Below are 22,996 nucleotides of genomic sequence, written 5' to 3'. Positions count from 1 at the left end.
TTTGAGACTTTGATAAAATATTAATAATAAGAGTGAAGCTATTAAAAATTAAAGTTTGAAATATGGATAGAAAATTTTCAATTTTACTAATATATTGACAAATTCTTTATATGGTGACAGTTATGTTTGTAAATAAAGAAAAAATCTTCAAATTAATAATTAAGATGACTTAACTTTCAAACTGAGTTAATTGGTCCTATTATTAGTATTACATTAAATTAATAGATGAGGATTATTTGTTATGTTTAATGTGTATTTATTGAAAATCATTCTATAAGGGTAATTAAACATTTCGACAAATATTCCCATCTATATATATCGAAACAAATAAATTTGTAAATAGTGATTTATCTATGGTCTGTCTAGGACAGATAGATCATGTAGTCAAAAAAGAAAAAGAACACAATAATTGATAATGAAAAAAAAATAAGAAGATAACGATTGATGACAAAGAAGGAAGAAATTCTAAAAGAGGAAGTGAAGAAATGGTGAACAAAAATAAGTGGGAATACGAATAAAGAGAAGTAATAATACGTAGAAAATGAGTAGATATTCAACGTGAAATTCAAAACCAACCAAGGAAATCTGAAAATTTTGAAAATACAATTGTTGTTTCACATACTTTTATTTATTTTTTGTTACACATGTCATAAATATATCTGAGTTTTGTTATATATATATATGCTTGTGTATAAATTAACTAACCCGTTTTTTAATCTAATACTTACAAATATATAATTTGTGTTAGCTTGAAACACTATTTTGATCTTTCATTTTATTTTATGCCTAAATCTTTTAATAAATCTTCCAAATTAACTTTCATGGTTGATAGAAGCTAAATTTTATTAAAATAATAATTATTCACACAAGATTTCTATATAGATAGGTGTTTTGTAGAGTTGAACTCAAATTTATGTGCAATACACAGATGTGGTTTGATCTTTAGTATATGATTTTTTTATAGAGTATCCACGAGTTCTATGGAGTCTTTGTTGGACGAATTTTCTTCCAAGTTTGCCCACGACAAACTAATTAAGTTTTGGACTTGGTTAACCTTTGCATCAAATTAATCCTATTTTTAGGCTTAATTTAACTTTTGCCCAAATATTATTGGAACAAATTTGTTTGCTTTGATCCGACTGCTATGACAAAATTAAACACACGACTTCATTAGGATTTACCAATTTTTGTCTTCAATTTCAACTTAAACACTTTGTAGATCTTTAATTTGCCATAAATTTGATTGTTTGTAATTTTTTTATTAACTTGAGAAGTAACGTGATAATTTGTGATTGATCCAAAATTAAGAAAAGACAAAATATATAAATATATTGAGTTTTTTTAATTAAGAAAACAATAAACTAATAGTGGGTGCTTATTTTATGTCGTTATTTATGTTATTTAATGTAATTGTAATTACACATACACAATAAGAACTTGTTTGCTCTCTATGAGAATAGCTCACTCCACATTTGGATCATGGATTAAGCATAAGGGAGATTAGAGGTTATTATCACTCGTGCCACACACTATTTCACTCCCTACAGCACATTGTTCCTCTCGCTCCCCTCAACAATTGTCGCCCTTGCGCACTACTCCCCTTCTCTCCTTCTCTCTCCCTTTGTTTTCCTTTCTCAAAATCCCTCCACCTCCCTCATCGCTTGCTCCTCCATCATCGGATCGTGGGCAGCAATCATCTACAGCTTTGTCGTCGTCGTTGTTCTAATAATCTGCAACCCAATCGTGGAGAAACTAAAATACGATTATCCATTAGAAGCCGCTCAACTTCGTCGTTGGTTTCACTGGATGCTCGGTTTTCCTTGCCTCCGAAACCCTCATTTTCCTTGCATAGTCGACAAAGTGAGGTCTCAGTCGCATGAGAATGGGAACAAGAGAATAGTCGCGTCGGAGAGGAAATAAGTGAGATATTTAAATGGTTTTTAAGGGTATGATCGTTATTACAATCATCACGTATTATCCACAATGGACACGAGTACTTCTGGTACTAGATAATCGAATGTTCACTGTCGTGACAATAGTAGAAAATGACTGGGCTTTGCTAGCGAACTTGGCAAGCTCTGACGTTAAAAAATCAATCACCCTTCTTCAAATTGCTAAGATATCCTTCCTTCAACGAGGGGCATTGCAGTGGCAGATCCATAAATTTTACATAGGGAGCACCTGACACTATATAATAAACACACTAAAAAAATGTTAAAATAATCTCGACGTTTCACTGATGCTCCAATAACATTCATTACATTTGTATCAATAAAGAAAGACCGACAATTTTAACATTATTTTTTTTATAATGTAAATACGTGAATTTAAAATTTTCATACAAAAGAGAAAAAGAAAAAAGAAAGAATAATAAGTTTTTCATGGAAGTTTCGATCATCGATTTTGTTATATTTTAAAAAAAAATTGGTTAGATAACAAATTAGGGCTAGAAAATAAGTTAGGATTATATCATTGAAATTTAGGAAGAAATTTGATATTTAGGTTGAGAAAGTAACTGTAGCATATGAGATTTGAACTAAGGGGCACAACTACTCCAATAGAAACATAATTTACGTAAAGTCAAGCTAAATTTAATATATATTGTAATCTAACACTTCAAAATTAATATTAAAATACAAAAACTGATAACGTGAGGAGACATGTGTCCCTGGTCCCTTAATAAATCCACCCTTGATTGTAGAACCATTATAAACGTTAAAGAACTACATGCCCGATCTTCGTTGAGGGTTTTGATCAAAATGGATTTGTAGCCACGAAACTAATCGGCAAATACTTCAAGCATGGTGAAGGTGAATCCAATATGGGAACTGCACACAGAAGGTGTTCAATAGATTGCTTCAAAGAGATGTGTTTGTGTGGAATGTGGTTGTACAGGGGTATGCAAATTTGGGTCCGTTTGTTGAAGCTCTTAACCTATTTGATCATGAAATGCGAGTCAGTGGGGCACCCACAAATCGCTATACATTTCCTTTTGTGATGAAGGCATGTGGTGCAAACAAGAACAGTGACAAGGGTGAGATTGTTCATGGACATATTTTGAAATGTGCGTTGGACTTGGATTTATCTGTGGGTAATGATCTGATCACGTTTTATTCCAAATGTACTCACAGGAAGTTCAAACTGCTAGTAAAGTGTTTGATGATATGCCTCTGATATACGTCGTGAGTTAGAACTCCATGATTGTTGGTTATACTTCAAATGGGAAAGGGACGATGCTATAATGCTTTTTTCATGTCATGTTGCACAACCAAGCTAATTGCTCACCTGATTATGCAACTCCCCTCTTGCGATTATGCCTGCTTGTGTTACAAAATCTGGGATTATGCTTGCTTATGTCTTACAAAATCTGCTTCCCAAGTTGGCTTTTGGGTTCATTTCTATAATATAAAGATAGGAATGGAAGTTGGGTATTTACTGGGCAGTTGCCTTATATCTACGTATAATTGTGATCATGTGAACATTGCAAAAGATGCTTTCAACTGAATCAACGGATTTTAGATTTTAATTTATAAGTAAATTAAAATACTCAATTGTTCTTGTTGTTTCTTAACAAATAAGAATATGCTTTTAGGCTACTTTTTCATGGAAAAAAGAATTTTGGGTTCTTAAATATCAAATTCCATATATTAATATATTTATGTGTGTGTTGTGTATGTATATGTGTTTGTGTGTATACCCATAAAACTTAAAGTTAATTTATAGTTTAACCTTCTTAATTATATGATATTTCACATTTGTACATGGAGGTTATAGATTTGAAACTATGATTACTATTTAATAAAATAAAATTGAAAATTATTTTACGAAAAATAAAACATAAAGAATAATTATATAACCTATTATAATTTACCATGTGTATTTCACGTGCCAATATATATGTAAACAAAAAAAGAGTAAGTGAAAAACTCATATTATAGTAGTCTTCACCCTAAACACAACTTATAATACCACATACTATAATAGTATGAATCCAAACATAGATTATAATAACATAGACTATAATACTGCACCCCACAGACTATTATAACCCACCCCTGCTCCAAACGACCCCTAAGTATCATAAAATTATATATTCAACAAACCATTTAAATAAATTGAATAACCACATTCTTCTTGTCCTATATTTTTCAAATTTTATAAAGTCATGTCGCTATGTGTTCGATACGACGCAGAGAGACAGACGTCCTCAAAAGAGTTAGTTTTAAAAGAAAATATGAGTCGCCACCAATCTTTTTTACGGTGTGATTATTGGACATCGAAATAAAGTAAATAATTTTATTAAAAAATGGTTTACGAAAATAAAGTTGAGTTTAACGGTCGTTTGTGTATGAGGAAGGTATTAGCATCCCACAGCATTCATTTAGAAAGACAGTTACTAAATTTCAAATCTTGAATTAAAAATATTTTTAAAAATTTATTTTAAAACCAATGTCTTATTTTACCCCTCATTCAATCAATATCAAAGCAATGATCCCATCAAAAAAGCTAAATAATATTACATTAATTAGACTATATATTGAAAAAAATTTCTCACCATAAGAAAATGAGAATTTATTACAATTTCTCAAATTGTATCATAGGAAACCTTATAAAATATAAATTTATATGTTAATATTAAAAAAACGTTTTAAAAATAGTTTTAAGGCAAAACATTCTAAATTGTTAAAAAATAAAATTTAAGAAAAATTTCAAAATTAGGTCAACTAGGAAATAATACACAATATAGAATCAAACATATAACACAGCAAATTAAACAAATAAGATAAGATTTTATTTTTTAAAATAAAACATTGGAGATTTATTTTGGACTCCCAAATAATTGATTCCAGTCCAAAATAATTGATTCTCTCACTTTAAGAATTCAGAAATAATGAACCTGTAGATATTTCTAAATTCACCGTCGAAAGAAAAAACTGTAAAAAAAATATTAATATAGAGAAGAAAAAAAACAATTAACTCATGCAAAATAATTGATGTTGTAATATTGTCAAAATAAATTTAATGTAAAACGTAAGAAAAAACATGCCTACATAAATTTAAGCACATATAATAAACAATTATTATGATTGTAATGTAATTAAGTAAAGAAGGGAAAAAAATTTGTAACAAAAGATAAAATAAGGAAGGAAGAAAAAAAGAAATAAGAAGAAAAGGAAACAGAGGGGTGTAAAGAAATAAAATGAAATATAATAATAATAAATAAATAAAAGAAAGAAAACAATAATACAAAAGTAATAATAATAATAAGTTTTCTCTATTCCTCGTTTTTTTTTCTCTATGTTTTAGAAAAAAGAAAATAAGAGTTGAAGAGTTGAGATTAAAAAGAAATAATGATAATAACTCTAAAGAAAAATTTGTCTTTTTCTTTCTCTCTATAATTTATTATTTTTAGGGAGAAGAAAAATGCTAAATAATTTTTTTTAAAAGAATAATTATAAAAGAAAAAAAGTACCAAGATCATTATAAAAAAAATTTACATTTTTATTTTCTTTCTTTTTTTCTTTAAAAGAGAAAAAAGAAAAATAAATAATGATGCAAATCCCAAAGAAAATTGCTTGTTATGAGATTTTGTAAAGAAATAAAATGATTTTTTTTCTAAAATAAATATAAATAAAACTTAATTTATTTAAAATAATTTAATTTCTTTTTTTTTCATTAGAAATAAGTTTAAAAGATTTTATTAATTTATTTTTTTTCCTAAAATGAGTAAAATAAGTTCTAAAAAATATTTTATTTAAAATTAAATAATTTCTTTTCTTTTTTCTTTCTAAAATGAGTAGATACGTTTGAAAGAATAAAAAAATTATAAGTCATTATCAATATTCAATTCTTTAAAAAAATAATAAAATGTAAAATAAAATTAGGTGGCTACAAGTCTATCATGCAATTACTTTCTACATTGGAAAGAGAAAACTATAACTTCACCACAAATCAATTTTAGATATATATATATTATGTAGTAATTAGTTGTTGGAATGGTGTTTTGTGTTCTCCTAAAATGTGTTGAGTGCTACATTTGTATTGCCCCTTAGCTAGCCTTGGCTTTGTAGAATAAACAAGATCAATATCAACCTAAACAATCATGAACAATATTGAATGGCTTAGATTTCATAAGTGCTATGTTGTAGGTTTGTTGATTAATCAATCTTCTTCATTAATATATATATATATTATCATTGGATTCTCTAACAACTTAGATTTGTTTGGGGCCACCAATGGTGTTAATTTTTTGTGTGAGTTGACATAAACTTGTCAACAAAAAGGAAAAAGAAAACTATACAAATTTAAATTGATATTATATATGATAATGGCTACACTTTGATGCTTCTTCTTTATTATTATTATTACTATTTCCCTTTGTTGTAAAATGAAAAGTAAGAGTTAAAATTATCATATATATGTCCAAACGGTTTTTGCTATATGATTTTTAGTTAATTCTAGTTTTGGATTCATTAAAACTTACCCTTATTAATTAATTCAAACAACGGTAATCATGAATTTAAAGATTGATATTTTTGCATGAAATCCCATAATCCAAACTTAATATAACCTACCATAATTCACCAACCAACTTAAATTATATTGGTTAAATTAGAATTACAAAATTTATTTTTCAACCTTCAAAAATTGACTTACTACTTTTAAATTTATAATTAATAAATCTACATTATATTTAGTGTTTAATGATATCTTAAATTCATATATGTCTATATAAAATATTCAAGTACTTTATAAAGAACATTAAAAAATTTAAAAACTTATTAGATACATTCTTAAGATTGATATAAACAAATTTGAAAGTTAAAAATCAATTTTTTTTTAATAAAAACTTCAAATTATAAAATTACTTGTAATTTAACCAATTATATTTTATACAATTTTGGCATGACAAAAAATGTGTGTATTATCCACCCTACCTATTGAAGAACATATACATATAACACACACAAATCATAGTTCAACCCCAAAATTTGGTGGTGATTCATGTGATAAAGCAGTGTATGGTTATTAATGGTCACATTTATACCCTCTATGATACTAATTGGTGCATTATCTAGTAAGTTATGCTCGGATTGAAAACTCACACAACAACAATCACACATAACCTTGAATATGGCAATACAATGAATGAGACTAATAATAATAGGAGAAAGGGTTAAAGAAGATGAAATAGATGGTAGATGGGTAACAGAGAGAGGATACTTATATTATATATATATATATTTGAGGTATAATGGCCACTAATGTCACACACACACAAATATGGCATTATGCAAGTTTGATTTTTGAAATGGGTCTTCCATTTTGACGCCTATCAATATTGACTGAATGACATTTAGAGAGAGAGAGAGAGATCAAAGTTATCACTCATGACTTTGAAGACTAAGGACTCATCTTGTAGATTATATGTTTGTAAAAAGCTAAGCTATGAAATCTACTAGGGATGATGTTGGTTTCCTTTTAGAGGGAGAGAGAGTTTTTTTTTTTTTAATCTTTACTTGATGAATTATCTAACAAGTTTTGTTCAAAAGGTTCCTCCTTGATATATATAATCAAATTGAGTTCAAAATTTTACAAAATATATAGAAAGATTGATAATTTGATCTCTTAGTACAATAATTTGTTAAAACCTATTTTTATAGCATCGAAGCAAATTAAAGAAAATGATTCTTCTTTTGTCTCTTTATTTTCTTTTTGTTATTCTCTCTTTTTAGCACATTTCTTTATTATTATTTTAAATTAGAAAATTGACTATGATATTATCACATACGACAACATAAAATCATAGGGAATTTGTAATTTGAAAGAAAAGCTACATATTTGGTCCAACCTAATAAATAAAAAATAATTTTCAAGTTTTCTTTTTAGTCTTTTCAAACATTAATAAAGACAAAAATTACAAAAGCTCTAAAACCCCTATCAACAAAGACCCCTAAATCTGCCTTTCCTTGCTCTCTCCACATATACTTTTATTTCATTTGTTTCTCATATTCATCAAAAATATTTTCCAATTTTATTTTTATTTAGTCATTACAAAAATCCACTCAAATATATATTCTTTTTTCCAATTTAGTTGTTTTCCTTCATATATAAATATATTATTCGAAAATTCAACAACAAACCATATCCAAACCTCAAAATCTCCCAAATGATTATTCTAATTAATAATTTAAATATAAACATTTCATATTCATAATCAATAAATAAAATATTCTCCATCCAAACTAGCGGTAAACAAGTAAACATATTGAAAATTATTAACTTCTATATTATCTTCCTTCTTTTTCAACACCGATCGAACCGAGGACGGTTGATTGGAGATAAATCCGAACTAAATATACCATTTCAAAAAAAATTTCAAGGGGCTTAGACCGATTGATCAACCGACCAATCATAGTGTGTTTGGTGTTGGTTTAGTTAGAAAATCGATGTCTATCAATCGATGCTCACCCTCTATATATAAGACACAATCATGAAAGTTCATAGATTTCAATTTTTTTTATATAACCTTTAAATCATCTCATTATTATAAGTAATTAGAATAAATATTTAGTCCATATATATATATTTACATCTCAAACAAAATATTGACCATAGTCAAAATTGAGAAATGATTTAGCTATTAGATCATGCTATAACATAAGAGAAATAGTTAATACATTCACTTTTTCTATACATAAAAATAAGGAACAATCCCCATTAGAAAAGAGAATAGAATGATTAATGCAAAATTATATTGCTAAGGACTTAGGTAAAACTCACTAAAATCAACTTTGGACAAATTGAATCTTTTTTAAGTAATAAAGCAAAAACAATTTTTTTTTTATGTTGCAATTGATTGTATTAGATTTTCATCACTGATCTTTGTTATCATTTCGTTTCTTTGTTTCATACATAAATTATATATAATCTTTATTTTCATTTTGAACTTTAAATTTATAATTAGTTTTAATTTCTTTTAGTATTTTTTTCCCAAAAGGGTAAGAGTGATTGCTGTTGTTAATTTCTTTTCATTTATTATTTTGTATAACTTTCAATATAAACTTTAAAATCTGCAGATTTGGGAGTTAGAATTTTTAGTCAAATTCTAAAAAATAAATTTTTAAAATTGATTTAATTTTTGAAAAAGTAAAATATCGATAACAAAATAAAAAATGTTAGCGATGTTTGTACATCTAATTTTAAAAAACAAAAAACATAATGATTAGTAAATGAAACTTTAGATAATATAATATATAGTTTATGAGATGGTTTTCGTGTTAATTACATCTCTTTTCTTAACTATTTTTATTTTTTAATTCTTTTTGAAAGATTTTATTTGTTTTTCTTACAATTCTATACATAATTATGTTTTTTTTTCAAACTAAACATTTAAATTCATAATGAAACTAAAAAAAATGTTTTAAGCACTTTTTTATAGTTTTAAAAAATGGATTTGGTTTTTCAAAACATCCATATAAAAGTAATTAAATAAAAGAAAATCAATATGTGATGAAAAAGGATTATAAACGTACTTTTCAAAGACTAAAAAATTAAAATCAAATGGTTATCCAAGAAAAGTGCTTTCTATATACATTTTTTTAATAAATAAATAAATAAATGATATGTACTAACATGTTCCTTTTTAATTGCAAAGTTAAATAACTAAACCCACAGGAAGAAGTTAATTAGGCCCTTGATGTTTGAAAACCTTATTAATTAAACTCACCAAACTCACCAAGCATAATTGTAAGAAACCTTTCTCTCTCTATAGTTTGAGAATTTGATTGTAACATCTCTTTTGCAATTAAATCTCACCAATAAAAATAGATTTTAATTGAAACAATTTTACTTTAGTTATCAAAACTCATGAACTATACATACACGTATATACATGAATTAAAAAAAAACCCTATAATGTTCACTTTTTTCCTTTCTTTTTTTTCTTTTCTTAATAAAGGGATTATATTCCTTTCCAACATAGTTTTGTTTTCTTCTTAATCATTCATAAGCAAAGTAGATTTTCTTTTTTTCCCCTTATAATCACTTTCCCCTCAAATAGGAACCAACAAAATTTATAATTAAAAAGAAAATATGAGAGGGAGAGAGGGAGAGAAAAGAGAGATGAAAAAAATAAAATGATTGGAAATGAATGGCAATAATCCCATAAGATCACCCACTTTTAAAACACACATGATGGGATTCCCAAAATGATGTCTTGCTGGTGTGGTACAGGGAACATTGTTGAAATAAGTATGTTATTTAATTAGAACATTTAGGAAAAATTAAAAGAAAAAAAAAACCCTAAAAAAGAAAAAGCAAAAATCCCTTTAGTTTAATTTCTTCCCATTTTTTTTTATTATCAAATTCTCACACATTCAACTTTAGAGCACTTTCATGATCAAATGACACTCATTATGATTTGTGCATGGCTTCTATGTTATACTCCTAAATTTTAGTCATTTCAATGTTAATAAAACAAACCAATTAATCAATTAACATAGTTATTGCTTTTTTTGTTTTTAATTGTGGGTGAATTAGAATGCTTTATACTTAATTGATGTGGTTATATATATTTAATCTAAACAATTATTTGAGATTCTTGTTGAAAAAAATGGGTGAATCTAACACATAATACAATGTCGAGTATGAGGCAAAGATACAAAGATTATCTTCGTCTAATTTAATCTAAACAATCATACAATGTCAAACAGTATGTATGGATCACAAGAGTCACACAAAAAAATTTAGAAAAGATAAAGATATGAAGATTGATAACCGAGTTTGGTACAAAAGCACCTACATTTGCGTGTCCAGTGGAACGGAACTTTACTATATAAAGAGTTTAACTATTACAATGAAAATACTTATATGATAGACTCCCTCGGTGGTGACTCACACGTATAGCTTCCTCTTTAACTTCAACTTGGGCTTCCTCTAAGTTTGAACTCCTTTCACGTCAAAAAAAAAAAAAAAAAATGCTTTACAACTTGGTATGGGATCAACTCAATAAGATATGTGTAAGTTCCCCTTGATATGAAAACTCCTAGGATTTGAAAATTAGGAACTCAATTGGTGAACCCCTAATATCAAATTCTAAAACTCTCAATTCAATTTGACAACAACCCGATGGAATGAATTACATTTGGATTACCCTTGGATAAAAAACCAATAGATAAAAAGAACTAGTTTCTCACTCTAAGTTCAAACACTCTACAAGCGAAGATGATCAAACTTATCTGAATGTATTTAACATGCAACCCTATTCAAGAATTGCAAAAGAATGGTGACGAGAGTCTGTCATCCTACCAATGATTTTTATTGATGGAAAACCCTAAATCTTAAAAATAAAAAACTAGTATGTTGTACTTTTGTTTCCTACTCTAAATCTAACCTATTGCACTAAAAAGGACATAAATTATACCCTTAATTCAACATAACTAAAACCCAAATAAACATACGTGGGTCCAATAATTAAAAACCAAAAAATAAAGTATGTTCTTAGAAAATAAAAAAATTACACAACTCAATTGGTTTCATCCTATAGCGTCAACTGACTTCAATTATAAATATTATAATTAATTATTACTATTGTTGCTTCAATCTCCTCACTTGAGTTCACCTTCTCTTGAATATGAGGATTCAATGTTAATTGTAGTTTCTTGGCTCTTGAACATGTGATTGGTCCCAAAGGTAACACGGGGGCGTCCTAGTTCATATCACTCTTTAAGAGCGAGATCCCCTCACTTTCACCATATTTATGCTCCCCTAAATATAATATCAATATCTAATTCTTCCTTGAATTCAACAAATGGCGTTGAGGCTTAGACAAACTTGAAGCTCAAAATGCTCAATGTACAAAGTTTTTTAATTATGTGGTAGCTAAACCTAAAAAAAGAATAAGAGCACGATATAAATATGACCAACTTTTATACTTTTCAAAAATATATATTATTAATATGCAAATCATACAGTTATATATATATATAAATATTTTGGTGAAGAAGTCGTTGGTCGATAACAATGTTTGCAACATATTGTTCAACGTGATGCTCAAGTTTTACTTTTAATAAAATAAGCGAAACATATTGTATTGTTGTAACAATTTTAGTTTTAAAAATAATTACCTTGTAGTTGTGCTTCTAGAAAAATTAAATGTAAATGAAGTAAAATAATGTTTAGTGAATTAATTTTAACTTAAGAAAGAGTTACTCATGAAATGATTTATTTTCAAAACTAAATGGTTGAAAATGATTTATTTTCAAAACTAAACACTTGAAAAAGTTAAATCAAACATAATTGGGTGTATTTTTATTTTAAAGTAAATTTATTATTTCAATTATTTTTATATTGTTATTTAATAATTTTCTTAATCATGCTTTCAAATATTTTCTACAATATGTTGTTATTATTAGTCAATTTCTAAAGAAAAAACAAGTTATCTTTGGTCAACTAGAATCTGTATGTGCTAAAAATCAAAAGATTTGTGGTTCAAATTTCTCACTTCTGTTTGTTCTTAAAAAACAAAATGAAAAAAAGTTTTTATTTCTGTTTTCAAATTTTGGCTTTCATTTTGTAAACAATCCAAAAAAGTAGACAACAAAACATCAAATAAATAGATGAAAATGATGTTTTATAGACTCATTTTTCAAAACCTAGAAAATCCCGTTTGAAAACTATTTGCTTTTATTATTATTACTATTTTTGGTTTTGAAAATTGTACTTGTTTTTTCATAGTTTCTTACTCAAATTTTTCATATCAATGTTCAAAACAAAAACAAAAACAAAAACAACTTTTTTTTATTTTTCAAATTCTCTTTTTGATCTTAAAGACCCTACTAATGTAACGAGATAGAATTAGAAGTTAAAATATATTCTATAGTAAGTGTTGATTTATTATTGATTTTTAAACTATGATGAAAAAGAAAATGAATTGAACACAATTAGTACAAGTTATATCAAAACCTAAAGTTTATATATAGCATTACAAAAAAAGAGAGTAATATATATCTCACTTTTGGTCTAAAAAAAGATACATTATGATAAATACAAACTCTCACATTCAAGATCGTTCCAACAATAACCATAACCCAAAGAAAAGAAAAGAAAAGAAAAGAAAAAGAGTAATATAATGATGATTTAAAAAACAAAATACAAAAAGATGAAGTCCTTTTAAAAGAGAGAGAGAGAGAGAGAGAAGAATGGGGTGTAATTGTGACAACTTTTATATCAATAAAATCATGGTTGAAAAGGACCTCAAAGGAGGGTAAGGTTTGTGCCAAACAAACATTCATATGCCCTTTGTCCAACAAAAGCCCAAGCAATAAGAGAATAATGGCAATTTTTTTCTTTTAAAAGGAAAAGGATCAAGGGAGCATTTTCCTTCCTTACACATCATGTTGTTTGCCATTTTTTTGACACTTACCCACAAACTCAATCTACCAATCAATTTTATATATTAAAAAATCCCTCATTTTTCTATTACTACTTTTCTTTTTCAAATATAACAATCAAACCATATGTCTTCCTAAATTACATGTTATAGTGAATTTAGCTAGGTGGAAATTGACGTGCATTTTCATGTTAATTGACATGCAATGTGTAATTTTAATGTTGTGTCGAGTAAGAAGAAATATCATATTTGTTTTAAAAAGGAATTATTAGGAGTTAGTTATGGATATTTTTTGAATCTAAGATTGATATTCATTCTTATTAAACACAAGACTAAAATTTGAAAAGTGAAACGTAGAGTTGTTTAACATTTCAACATGTATTTCTAAACTTCAATTGTTCTTGTAATTATGAATTTGACATAATTAGATGTTTCTACTACTACTTTCTTCACGGTTGAATGGTCAATCCTACACCCTCACACTTGATAAATGTTATAAAAAAAAAGAAAAAGTTTGCATTCTATCTTGGTCCTTAATCTTTCAAGTATGTTTCATTTTCGATTCTCAAATTTTAAAACATCTATTTTAATCTCTAAGCATTACAAAATCAATTACTATGTCCCTACTCTCATTTTAATCGTAACAAACAATGACATATGTATATTAACGTGCAAATAAAGACACAGTTTCAAATCAAATACATAGAAATTAGTATCAAAATTGAAGGAACATGAGGAAGAAAAGTGTGTAATGGAGAGTAAAAAATATGCCGGTCCATTTTGCCCTTCATTTGGCACATATATTACTAAAATGGCCTCCACTAAAAAGGAATAATCAGCTAACATACGCTGGAAGAATAAGAGAGAGCGGCGGCTAGTTCGCCGGTAAAGCTAAAATGAGCCGTCCAGTTGTATTAAAGGCGTTGGCTTTGAAGTTCTCCACCATCCGTTGTTTGTTGGGAGTGTGTTTTCTGTTCTGTTATTTTGCCCCCACGAATTGAGAAAAAGCGAACAAAATTCAACAGAAACCTCACAGCTTTCTCTCATTTTCAACCCCCTTTTTTCCTCTCTTTCTCTCTCTCTCTCTCTAGACTACTGCTTTCTTCCCGGTGTTGTGTAAAGAGGAGCAAAGTTGAGGGATCTCTCTGTGAAATTTGAAGCTAAAAATAAGAAAAAGAAAGAGACAATGCAAGGAAATGTAGATCAGGGCGTTGAATTTCTCTGTGATTCTCGTCGTTTTTCGCAGTCAAAAAGCTTCAAAATTGTTTTTCTCTGTAAAGGGGCTTGTTGAAATCCCATCCCCTTTCTCTTTTTCGCCTTTTCGGTTCTTGGGTTTTGCTTTTGGGTTCTTCTTTCAGCTTGGAAACACTTCTTCTTACGACCCTTTTGTTGTTTGATTGCTTTCTTTTTGTTTTTAATGTGGATTTCATATGTTTATCCATGTCTTCCGACATAAGCTAGGGTTTAATTTTGTCCTTGTTTGAGTGATCTGTGGTGGGTTTGAGAGAAAAAGAGCTCTTTCTGAAGTGTTTGTTTGAAATTCTTTTCTACTTCTGCTGTTCTTCTTCTTAATGGATTGTTGTACTTATACCAACTCTTATGGAAATCACTGTGTTAGAAGTTATAGTTTTGGTGGTGAAATTTTGATCATATCATCTTATTTGTGTTGAAGAATTCGTGTACTTGAGTTGGGGGTTTTTTGGGGGTTGTTTGAGTTTAGGGGGATGGGAACTGATCGTCTGCTATTACCAACAGTTGGACCGCCAATAAAACGGCGAGCAGGGTTGAGGAGAAAGCAGGCTGGTCGAGGTTCGTATAGGGGAAGCTAGGAAAATTGGGTATTTTCATTTTTCAAGGTGTTTAGAGTTGAGGTTTTTTCAAGGTGGTTTTAGGAGCAAGCCCTATTTTGCGTAGGGTATTCATTTTAGGGGGCATTTGACAAAATTCTTCAGTGAGAGATGGGTACTACTGACTTGCACCAAATACTCAAAAGCTTTTGTTGCAACTCTGAATGGAAGTATGCTGTCTTTTGGAAACTTAAACATCGGGCTCGAATGTAAGTCGTTCTTCTTTCCACTTTATTGTTTATTTTGTTGTGAATGTTGGGCATTTGAATGATCCTTTTGCGCTTTCTGGTTTGCAAAGAAGATTTTAGGATGAATAGAAAGAAAATATTTTCTTTTGTTAATTCTGATTCTGGGATGGTTAATTCAAATCTTCACATCATGATACGTTGAACTACAAAAAAGGGGAAATTTGACGACCATTCAATTCAAGGATGAATTTACTAGGATTTCTCTGTAAAAGTATGCTTTTCATTTTGTGGTTTAATTACATTGGATGATCCCTTCTTTTCCTGTCCTTTCCTTTCTCGATCAGTAGAAGTTTATATAATATAAGCTGCAATGATTGTAATTTTTGTATGGCTATTTCTCGTGTTTGTTAGTCAGTAGATGATACCTATTTGCTGTCCAGCAATGCCCTTCCCCTGTTTTGATTTTTCTATTGGTATGTACCAGTCTTGGGCTTGTAATTGATATAAATGTTTGATCTGTTAACTTCTAATTAATGTCGAATTCAGGGTGCTGACTTGGGAGGATGGCTACTATGACAATTCTGAACAACATGAACCTCCAGAGGGCAAGTTTTTCAGAAAAACGCTTGAGACGTTTTATGATGGGCATTATTCACATGACGCTCTTGGATTAGCTGTTGCAAAGATGTCCTATCATGTATATTCTCTTGGAGAAGGGTAAATGTCTTTACATTTGTCATTCTATATTGTTATTTTATGACTAGTTCTAGCCAATTTTGGTTGAAACACCTTAGTGTGGATATAATCTTGTCATTTATCCTTACTTCAGGTTTGCTTGAAGAGGAAACATAATGGACAATAACTATCATTAATTTAATTGAAATTTTTTGTTGCAATGGGACTTCAATCAGCCTACTCCTGTTAAAAATTTGAGATTGTTGATTATACCAGTTTCTCTGGGAATCTTTTTAAACTTCTAATTGGCTTCACCTTGTTGTAATAGTCATTTTCTTTTGCAGGATTGTTGGACAAGTGGCAGTTACTGGAAAGCATCAATGGATTACTGCAGACGAACAAATACCAAATTTCTCTTCAACAATTGAGGTGCTATACTTTCCTGTTCTGGAATAATTTTAAATTAGTGAAGTTTATCTTATCATTTAAGGTATATAAATAAATGTTTGTTTCTTTTACTATTTGAGGTTGCGTTTGATTACTCATTTCCTGGTATTTTTTTAATAGTACTGTGATGGTTGGCAAACACAATTTTCAGCTGGCATTAAGGTATGGCAGCGTTTCTTTTGCTCTCCCTCTCTCTCTCTCTCTCTCTCACACACACACACACACACAAATGCATACACCCAGAAAACTAGGAAACAATTATTTCATTTGATTGGCCACACTTTAGTGACTAAGCGTGTATTTCTCCATTGGATTGTAATTTACAAGTTTGGGTGTAGTGACTGTTGTGCTACTCTGGCACCTTGGATTTCTTTTTAGTGAGAACCTTTGTTCCTTAAGGATAGGCATGTATTATTACGTATACTATATGATTGCAATAACATTTGTAGGTCTTTCAAATGAAGTTAACAATTAGTTTTTTTCATTATCTATTTGTCAATCTAAATTAGCATGCTTTCTTACTCGTAACATCTGGTTTATTTCATCACCCATAATGTCTGATGTCTGGGTACGACATTCTAAAATGCTTTACTTTTGACCTGATCAAACTTTGTAGATTTATTTTGCTTAACTTGGTCAAGGATCAAACAATCTTCTTTGATTAAACTAGGGTGGCATGTGCTGTTTTGATGAAAAGTCAGAATAAATCCAGCTTATTCAAGTTTTCTTTCTGTTAAACTCTTTTTTAAATATATTTTTCAAACTGATTACTTCATTGTTATTTATATGCTCTGCAGACAATTGTTGTAGTAGCAGTCGTTCCGCATGGGGTTTTACAGCTTGGATCTTTAGATAAAGTAAGAGCACCGTCCTTCTGGTCCTTGATGAATGTCAACTTTTTGCTTCGAGTTGCAGTAAATATAATTGTTTTGAATACTATCTGTATCTGAACTTGTTACATGTTATACTATTATGATAATAGGCCTCTCTGATATTATAATTTATTTTAATTTCTTCTTGGCTGACATTCCCGACAACTGTTTTAGTATTTGACTGTTACTTTATAGTAACTTCGGTACACATGCATTAGAAACAAGGTGGTTTAAAACATGTATGTTTTTCTATTTTTGAATCGGAACATTAAAAATAGTTTTTTTAGTACAACAATGGAGGTTGGAGGATTTGAACCTCCCACCTTTAGAATGGAAGGCCATGCTAATTACCGATGAGGTAAACTCGCTTTGGCAGGAACAACAAAGAGAGTCTGAGCCCTACATTTTATTTCCATTATTCGTATTGCTAATGTCTATTATTTCAGTAATTTTTACCCATGCATTAAACAATGGGGTTAAAAATACACGTAACCTTTTACTTGTACATTGAAGCAGCGTTGCTGGAGACCTCATTTTGTTTCATCAATTTTAGTACTTCTTTCATTAAGTTGACAAAGGAAGTATACTTGACAAATCTAGGGAGACTACTTCTAGACAATTTTTTTGATAATGTTCTCTTTATTGCTTTTTCTTGGTGTAAATCAAATTCTCTTTTCTCCTCTTATACACTTTTTTTTCTTTTGTCTAATTGGAGAAGTTTATTTAATTCCTTTGGATTTTAGGTATCTCTTCCCCCTTCTTTTGTGATTTCAACCATCAATGAAATGGTTTCCTATCTTAAAGAAAAAGAACAAAATGAAGTATTCTTGTGATGCTTTTGGTTTTCTTATGGGTTTCCTTTTGCTTTTCATCTTCACAAGATCTTCTTGATTCTGCTGACCTTAATTTATAAAGTGGTGTGCTTTTTGGATACCCAAGGGAAATTTTGGTAATTTTTATTTGGTTTTCTTATATTAAAGTTTTCTTTCTGTAATATTTCTCATTTTTGATCTCATGTGACTGGAATATCAATTTGTAAGCTCACTTTCTAGATTTAGGTTAGGATTAGCACCTGTTACCTTTACCTAATTACCTTTTTGTAACTACTATTCTTGTTTATAGAACAGCTTTATCTGAAAACACTTACTCAACCTACTTGGAGAGAGTACTTGGTTTAACTTGCACGGATCAGTGCAGAGATATCCCGCAAATATTCAGTTCAATTCTTATATATGAATGTTATCTAACTTTTGTTTATTCTATCTGTGTTTATTTTTTTATTGGATTTAGGTAACTGAGGATGTCAATCTTGTGACTCGCATCAGAAATGTTTTTCTAACTCTCCAGGAGTCTTCAGCAGGGGAAATTAAGCCAATGCATTCTTGTAAAAGCTCAGGATACATGGTAATTTGTCTTTCTGTGTCTCTTACCCTTTTTTCATTCATTAGGCAATTAAAGAATGTCTGTATATAAAAAAATCAACATTCTAAAATACAGTAGGCAATTAAAGAATTTCTGTGTTGGTTTGTCGATAGAGTTTGTACTAGTTACACACACTCATCATATCAAATTTTCCTTTTCTGTAGGCAGACATTCCGTCTAGAAGCTTAGCAACAGAGGTGAGTCCTGGTTGCTTTAACAACTTAGATACTTGTGAAAATAGAGACAGCACGGATATTGTTACATAAATTTTTCTTCATATGATTAAACTTGGGATTTTTCTTAAATCTACTTTCTGTACAGAAAGGTGAAGTTGCAAGTGTGAGCAAGAATGTGGGGTTAGAGTTGTCAGGATCTGAGGCCTTTGAATCTCTAACAACAAAGCCAGATGGTATCAATGTGGAAAATTTTAAATCACAAGTGAGATTGCTTGATGACAGGATGTGTGGAGGGGAGCCTAGTGGGTGCAAAGATAAGGCAGTTGGTTTAAAACAAAAAATCAATGTACAATCACAAAATTCCACCATGGATATGGTTAATATATGTGGTAATTTACTTCCAGCTGAAAAGATAATGACAAATGATGCATACTTTTCTATGAATCCTCACCCCTCTTCTGCCTATGATGGAGTTAATCACAACGGAATGTTTATCCGAACCAATCATACAGAAATGTACTTGCAGAATGATATGGAAGCATCCGAAACTATTGAGATGTATCCATCGAACACATCATTGAAGTTCCCTGCCGGTTATGAGCTGCATGAAGTACTTGGTCCTGCTTTTCTGAAAGATGCTCTTTATCTCGACTGGCAAACAGAGTACGTTTTGGGTGGTAAAGCTTTTGAGTTATCTGAGGGAATGAGTGGTAGCCAGTTAACATCTGATTCACCGACGGAGCGTCTTCTAGAAGCTGTAGTCGCTGATGTTTGTCACAGTGGTTCTGATGTTAAAAGTGACACGTCTCTGTGCAAGTCTGGACAGTCTCTGTTAACGACTGAAAGAATTCCTGAGCCTTCCACAAATGTTACAACATCTGCTTGCTCAGAAGGTTACTCTATGGGTCAAAGTCAAACATCTTTTACTGGAGAGGACATGCAGAACTCTTTAAGCTCATCGGGAGTTTGTGGGGTGATGTCACCAAAAGGGTTCTCATCGACTTATTCTGGCACTGGTAGTGAGCATTTGGACAAGTCTTCGGAACCGGCAAAGAATAGTAAAAGAAGGGCTAGACCTGGTGAGAGTTCTAGGCCTAGGCCAAGGGACAGACAATTGATCCAGGACCGAATCAAAGAACTTCGGGAGCTTGTACCAAATGGAGCAAAAGTAACTTCTGAGAATCCATTCATCCATTTTTCCTTCTGGATGGAAATAAAATATTCCATTACTTTTTTGCTTCATCCACTTAAAGGTTTCTTGCTTGTATCACAGTGTAGTATTGATTCATTGCTGGAGCGCACAATCAAGCACATGTTATTCTTGCAAGGCATTACCAAGCATGCTGACAAGCTAACTAAATGCGCCAACATGAAAGTAAGTGGCTTACATTCATGGCGTAGGAACCTAAATGTAACAGGAAAGCTATTTATCTTTTCTACATGGTTAGAAAGCTTGTTCCATTTTGTACCTTTTCTGTCATCATGCCAAGTTTGCTTGGCGAAAGAGAATTGCATGCTTATTATATTATCCAAAGAATAATGAGTAATAACAACTATTATAAAAAATGACCATTTTTATGTTCTAATGCTTGATACCTTTTCCTCTTCTTGTTATGCATCTTATAGTTGCATCAGAAGGGAAGTGGCATGTTGGGAACCTCAGATACTGATCAGGGATCGAGCTGGGCCGTTGAGGTGGGCGGTCAACTTAAAGTTTGTTCCATAATTGTGGAGAATCTCAACAAAAATGGACAGATTCTTGTAGAGGTATGGTTTGTGAAAATTTATCTTTTATTAATTAGAGCAAAACAGTAATCAAATTCTCTGCATAAACAAGGTATATTTTGTTGTATATTTTTTTCTTGAATTTAATTCATTTAGTTTTTTTTTTTTGTTTAACATATTGACAAAGCGACACACCTTTATGCAGATGTTGTGTGAAGAATGCAGCCACTTTTTGGAGATAGCAGAGGCTATTAGAAGCTTGGGACTGACAATACTTAAAGGCATAACAGAAGCTCATGGCGAGAAGACATGGATTTGTTTTGTGGTTGAGGTATAAATTGGCCAAAATCAGAATTCTTAATGTTGGTTGTGAAGTGCTAAAATTTTTCCATCTTTCTAATGAAATCGACCATGGTTACCAGCACATGAGATTTATTTTTTGCTTCGCAACACGTTACATACTTTGAAAGTGTTAGATGATATAAATATTAAATTTACCTTCACCTACAATTTAAGTTTTTGGGTCAATTGGTGATTTAACATGTGATTTAATATTAGATTAAGTGGTTCATGAGGTTTTGTGTTTAAACCCTGCAATTTTATTTCCTCTCTTATCTTCACTTGTTGGGTTTCCATAGAGTATTCTAAAAAGCCCTCTCGGGTGTGCGCCTGTGCGCCTAGGCTCAAGACGCAGGTCTAGCGCCTCTCCTTTCCAAGGCAAGGCTCACAAAATAAGGCACGCCTTAGGCAATGTGCCTTTTGTACAGCTCCAAGGCTCAAAGCTCCGAGCTTTGGGGCCTTTTCGTTTTTTAAAAAAAAGTAGTGAGTTTTCCTTTATTAACTAAATGAATCAAGTTTACTGAACATAAATGCAAAAATTCTTGTATTTGAGATCTTTTTCTCCATCTTTCCACTTTAGCCATGCTTTCTCTTTTTAATGTAATATTTTTACATGTAGTGTGCCTCACAGGAAAAAGCCCACACCTTTTTGGTGCGCCTTGTGCCTAGGCTCCAAAGTGCTATGCTTTAGACATTTAAAAACACATTCTAAGTCCATAAATGAGTGAGTATATTAGATGATATGTAGATAACTATGAGTTACGCACTATATGCATTTAAAGAAAAGATGAAGTATCTGGTATATTGAACGGAAATCTGTCTTATCATTAAATGTACTCTATAGTGGTATGTTGGGTGAAATCAAATGTTGGGATATCTCTAATTGGATAGAATGAAACCATTTTCAATTTGTAGGGCAGTGTGAAAGCCAATTCGATGTTTCATCATACTTCTCAATCATTGTTTGATATCTGTTTTTGAACTATTGTAGGGGGAGAATAACAGAAACATACACAGAATGGATATCTTATGGTCTCTTGTTCAAATACTACAGCGCAGTAGTACAATGTGATAGCTTCAACTGCTGAACTTTTTGCAACTGTTTGTGTAGATTCCTTCTGTAAAATAGTGTGATTTGCTTGTTGTCTTGTGACTATTTATTCGTCTGTCTCCTGCTATGGAGTACAACACTTTTCTCAGAGATTCACCCTTCCCCATACAGCAAAAATGAAGAAGGAAAAAGAAAAAGGAAAAAGGAAAAAAAGAAAGAAGCAAACCAAGTTGGGTTACTCTGACAGCAAACCAAGTTTCTGTGAAGAGCATTATTGTTTCTAAAGTGTGAAAAAAAAAACTATTTTTGGTTTCTTTGGGTGTGTTTTCTATCTAGCAAGTAATGTAATTTGTTTGAAAAAAGAGCTTTCTACTTGATAGAGTGCATCTGTTGTGTATTTGTATAACCCAATTTTAATAGTATAAGTTCATTTGAACAATATAAGTGTTTTTTCTTTTACCTACACTAAAAAGGCTATTGGTTCATCTTATTGACTTTCCTTTGTGGTAAATGGAGTTATCATATTCTAACGTGAATGACCCATCTAATCCCTTCAGTACATAGTGGCTTTGATATTAGTGGGTTTGTGACTAGGAGTGTAAATGGGTTGGTTTGGTTTGGTTTGGAGAGGTATTCTTGGACTAATCCGAATTTTCAAATAGTTTTTAAGAAAAAAGAGAGGGAAAGATGAAATGAAATAATTAAAGCATTTTCAGCTGCATGTTGGAGGATGTGCTCGAGCGTTGATAGGGCCATCTCGAAACTCAAAAGTTATGGATTCTCTCCAACTTGCTGTCTTTGAAATTAGAAGATTTGCATTACAATAAAACTTAACCTTTTGTGAGGGATCCCTTGAGTACC

The 22,996-nt window shown here is 30.3% G+C and overlaps 1 protein-coding gene across 2 annotated transcripts; it reads left to right on the top strand.

The window, feature by feature from the left end:
* The first annotated feature begins 14,330 nt into the window (after positions 1 to 14,330).
* LOC101205598 (transcription factor bHLH155) lies at positions 14,331 to 22,598 on the top strand. Of its 2 annotated transcripts, none has more exons than XM_031888762.1 (12): positions 14,331 to 15,449; positions 15,975 to 16,145; positions 16,448 to 16,532; positions 16,671 to 16,712; positions 17,348 to 17,407; positions 18,713 to 18,826; positions 19,009 to 19,041; positions 19,166 to 20,188; positions 20,294 to 20,395; positions 20,647 to 20,787; positions 20,951 to 21,076; positions 21,704 to 22,050. In XM_031888762.1, the coding sequence occupies exons 1-12, from the start codon at positions 15,352 to 15,354 to the stop codon at positions 21,773 to 21,775; spliced, it is 2,067 nt and encodes a 688-aa protein (XP_031744622.1). In that variant the 5' UTR covers positions 14,331 to 15,351; the 3' UTR covers positions 21,776 to 22,050. The 2 variants fall into 2 exon arrangements, with proteins under 2 accessions (XP_031744622.1, XP_011659263.1); XM_011660961.2 differs by lacking the exon at positions 21,704 to 22,050 and adding an exon at positions 22,076 to 22,598 and having other exon boundaries at positions 14,332 to 15,449.
* Positions 22,599 to 22,996: the final 398 nt, after the last annotated feature.

Source organism: Cucumis sativus, chromosome 7 (genome assembly GCF_000004075.3).
Source record: "Cucumis sativus cultivar 9930 chromosome 7, Cucumber_9930_V3, whole genome shotgun sequence".
Lineage (NCBI taxonomy): Eukaryota > Viridiplantae > Streptophyta > Magnoliopsida > Cucurbitales > Cucurbitaceae > Cucumis > Cucumis sativus.
This window is presented reverse-complemented; position numbering and strand designations above follow the sequence as displayed.

What these genes read in the sequence shown, in the direction of transcription:
- LOC101205598 (XM_011660961.2), top strand. Translation starts at nt 15,352, where the DNA reads ATGGGTACTACTGACTTGCACCAAATACTCAAAAGCTTTTGTTGCAAC. An exon ending in AATTTTCAGCTGGCATTAAG is followed by an intron (nt 16,713 to 17,347) that starts GTATGGCAGCGT and finishes TATGCTCTGCAG; the next exon opens with ACAATTGTTGTAGTAGCAGT. An exon ending in GTAAAAGCTCAGGATACATG is followed by an intron (nt 18,827 to 19,008) that starts GTAATTTGTCTT and finishes CCTTTTCTGTAG; the next exon opens with GCAGACATTCCGTCTAGAAG.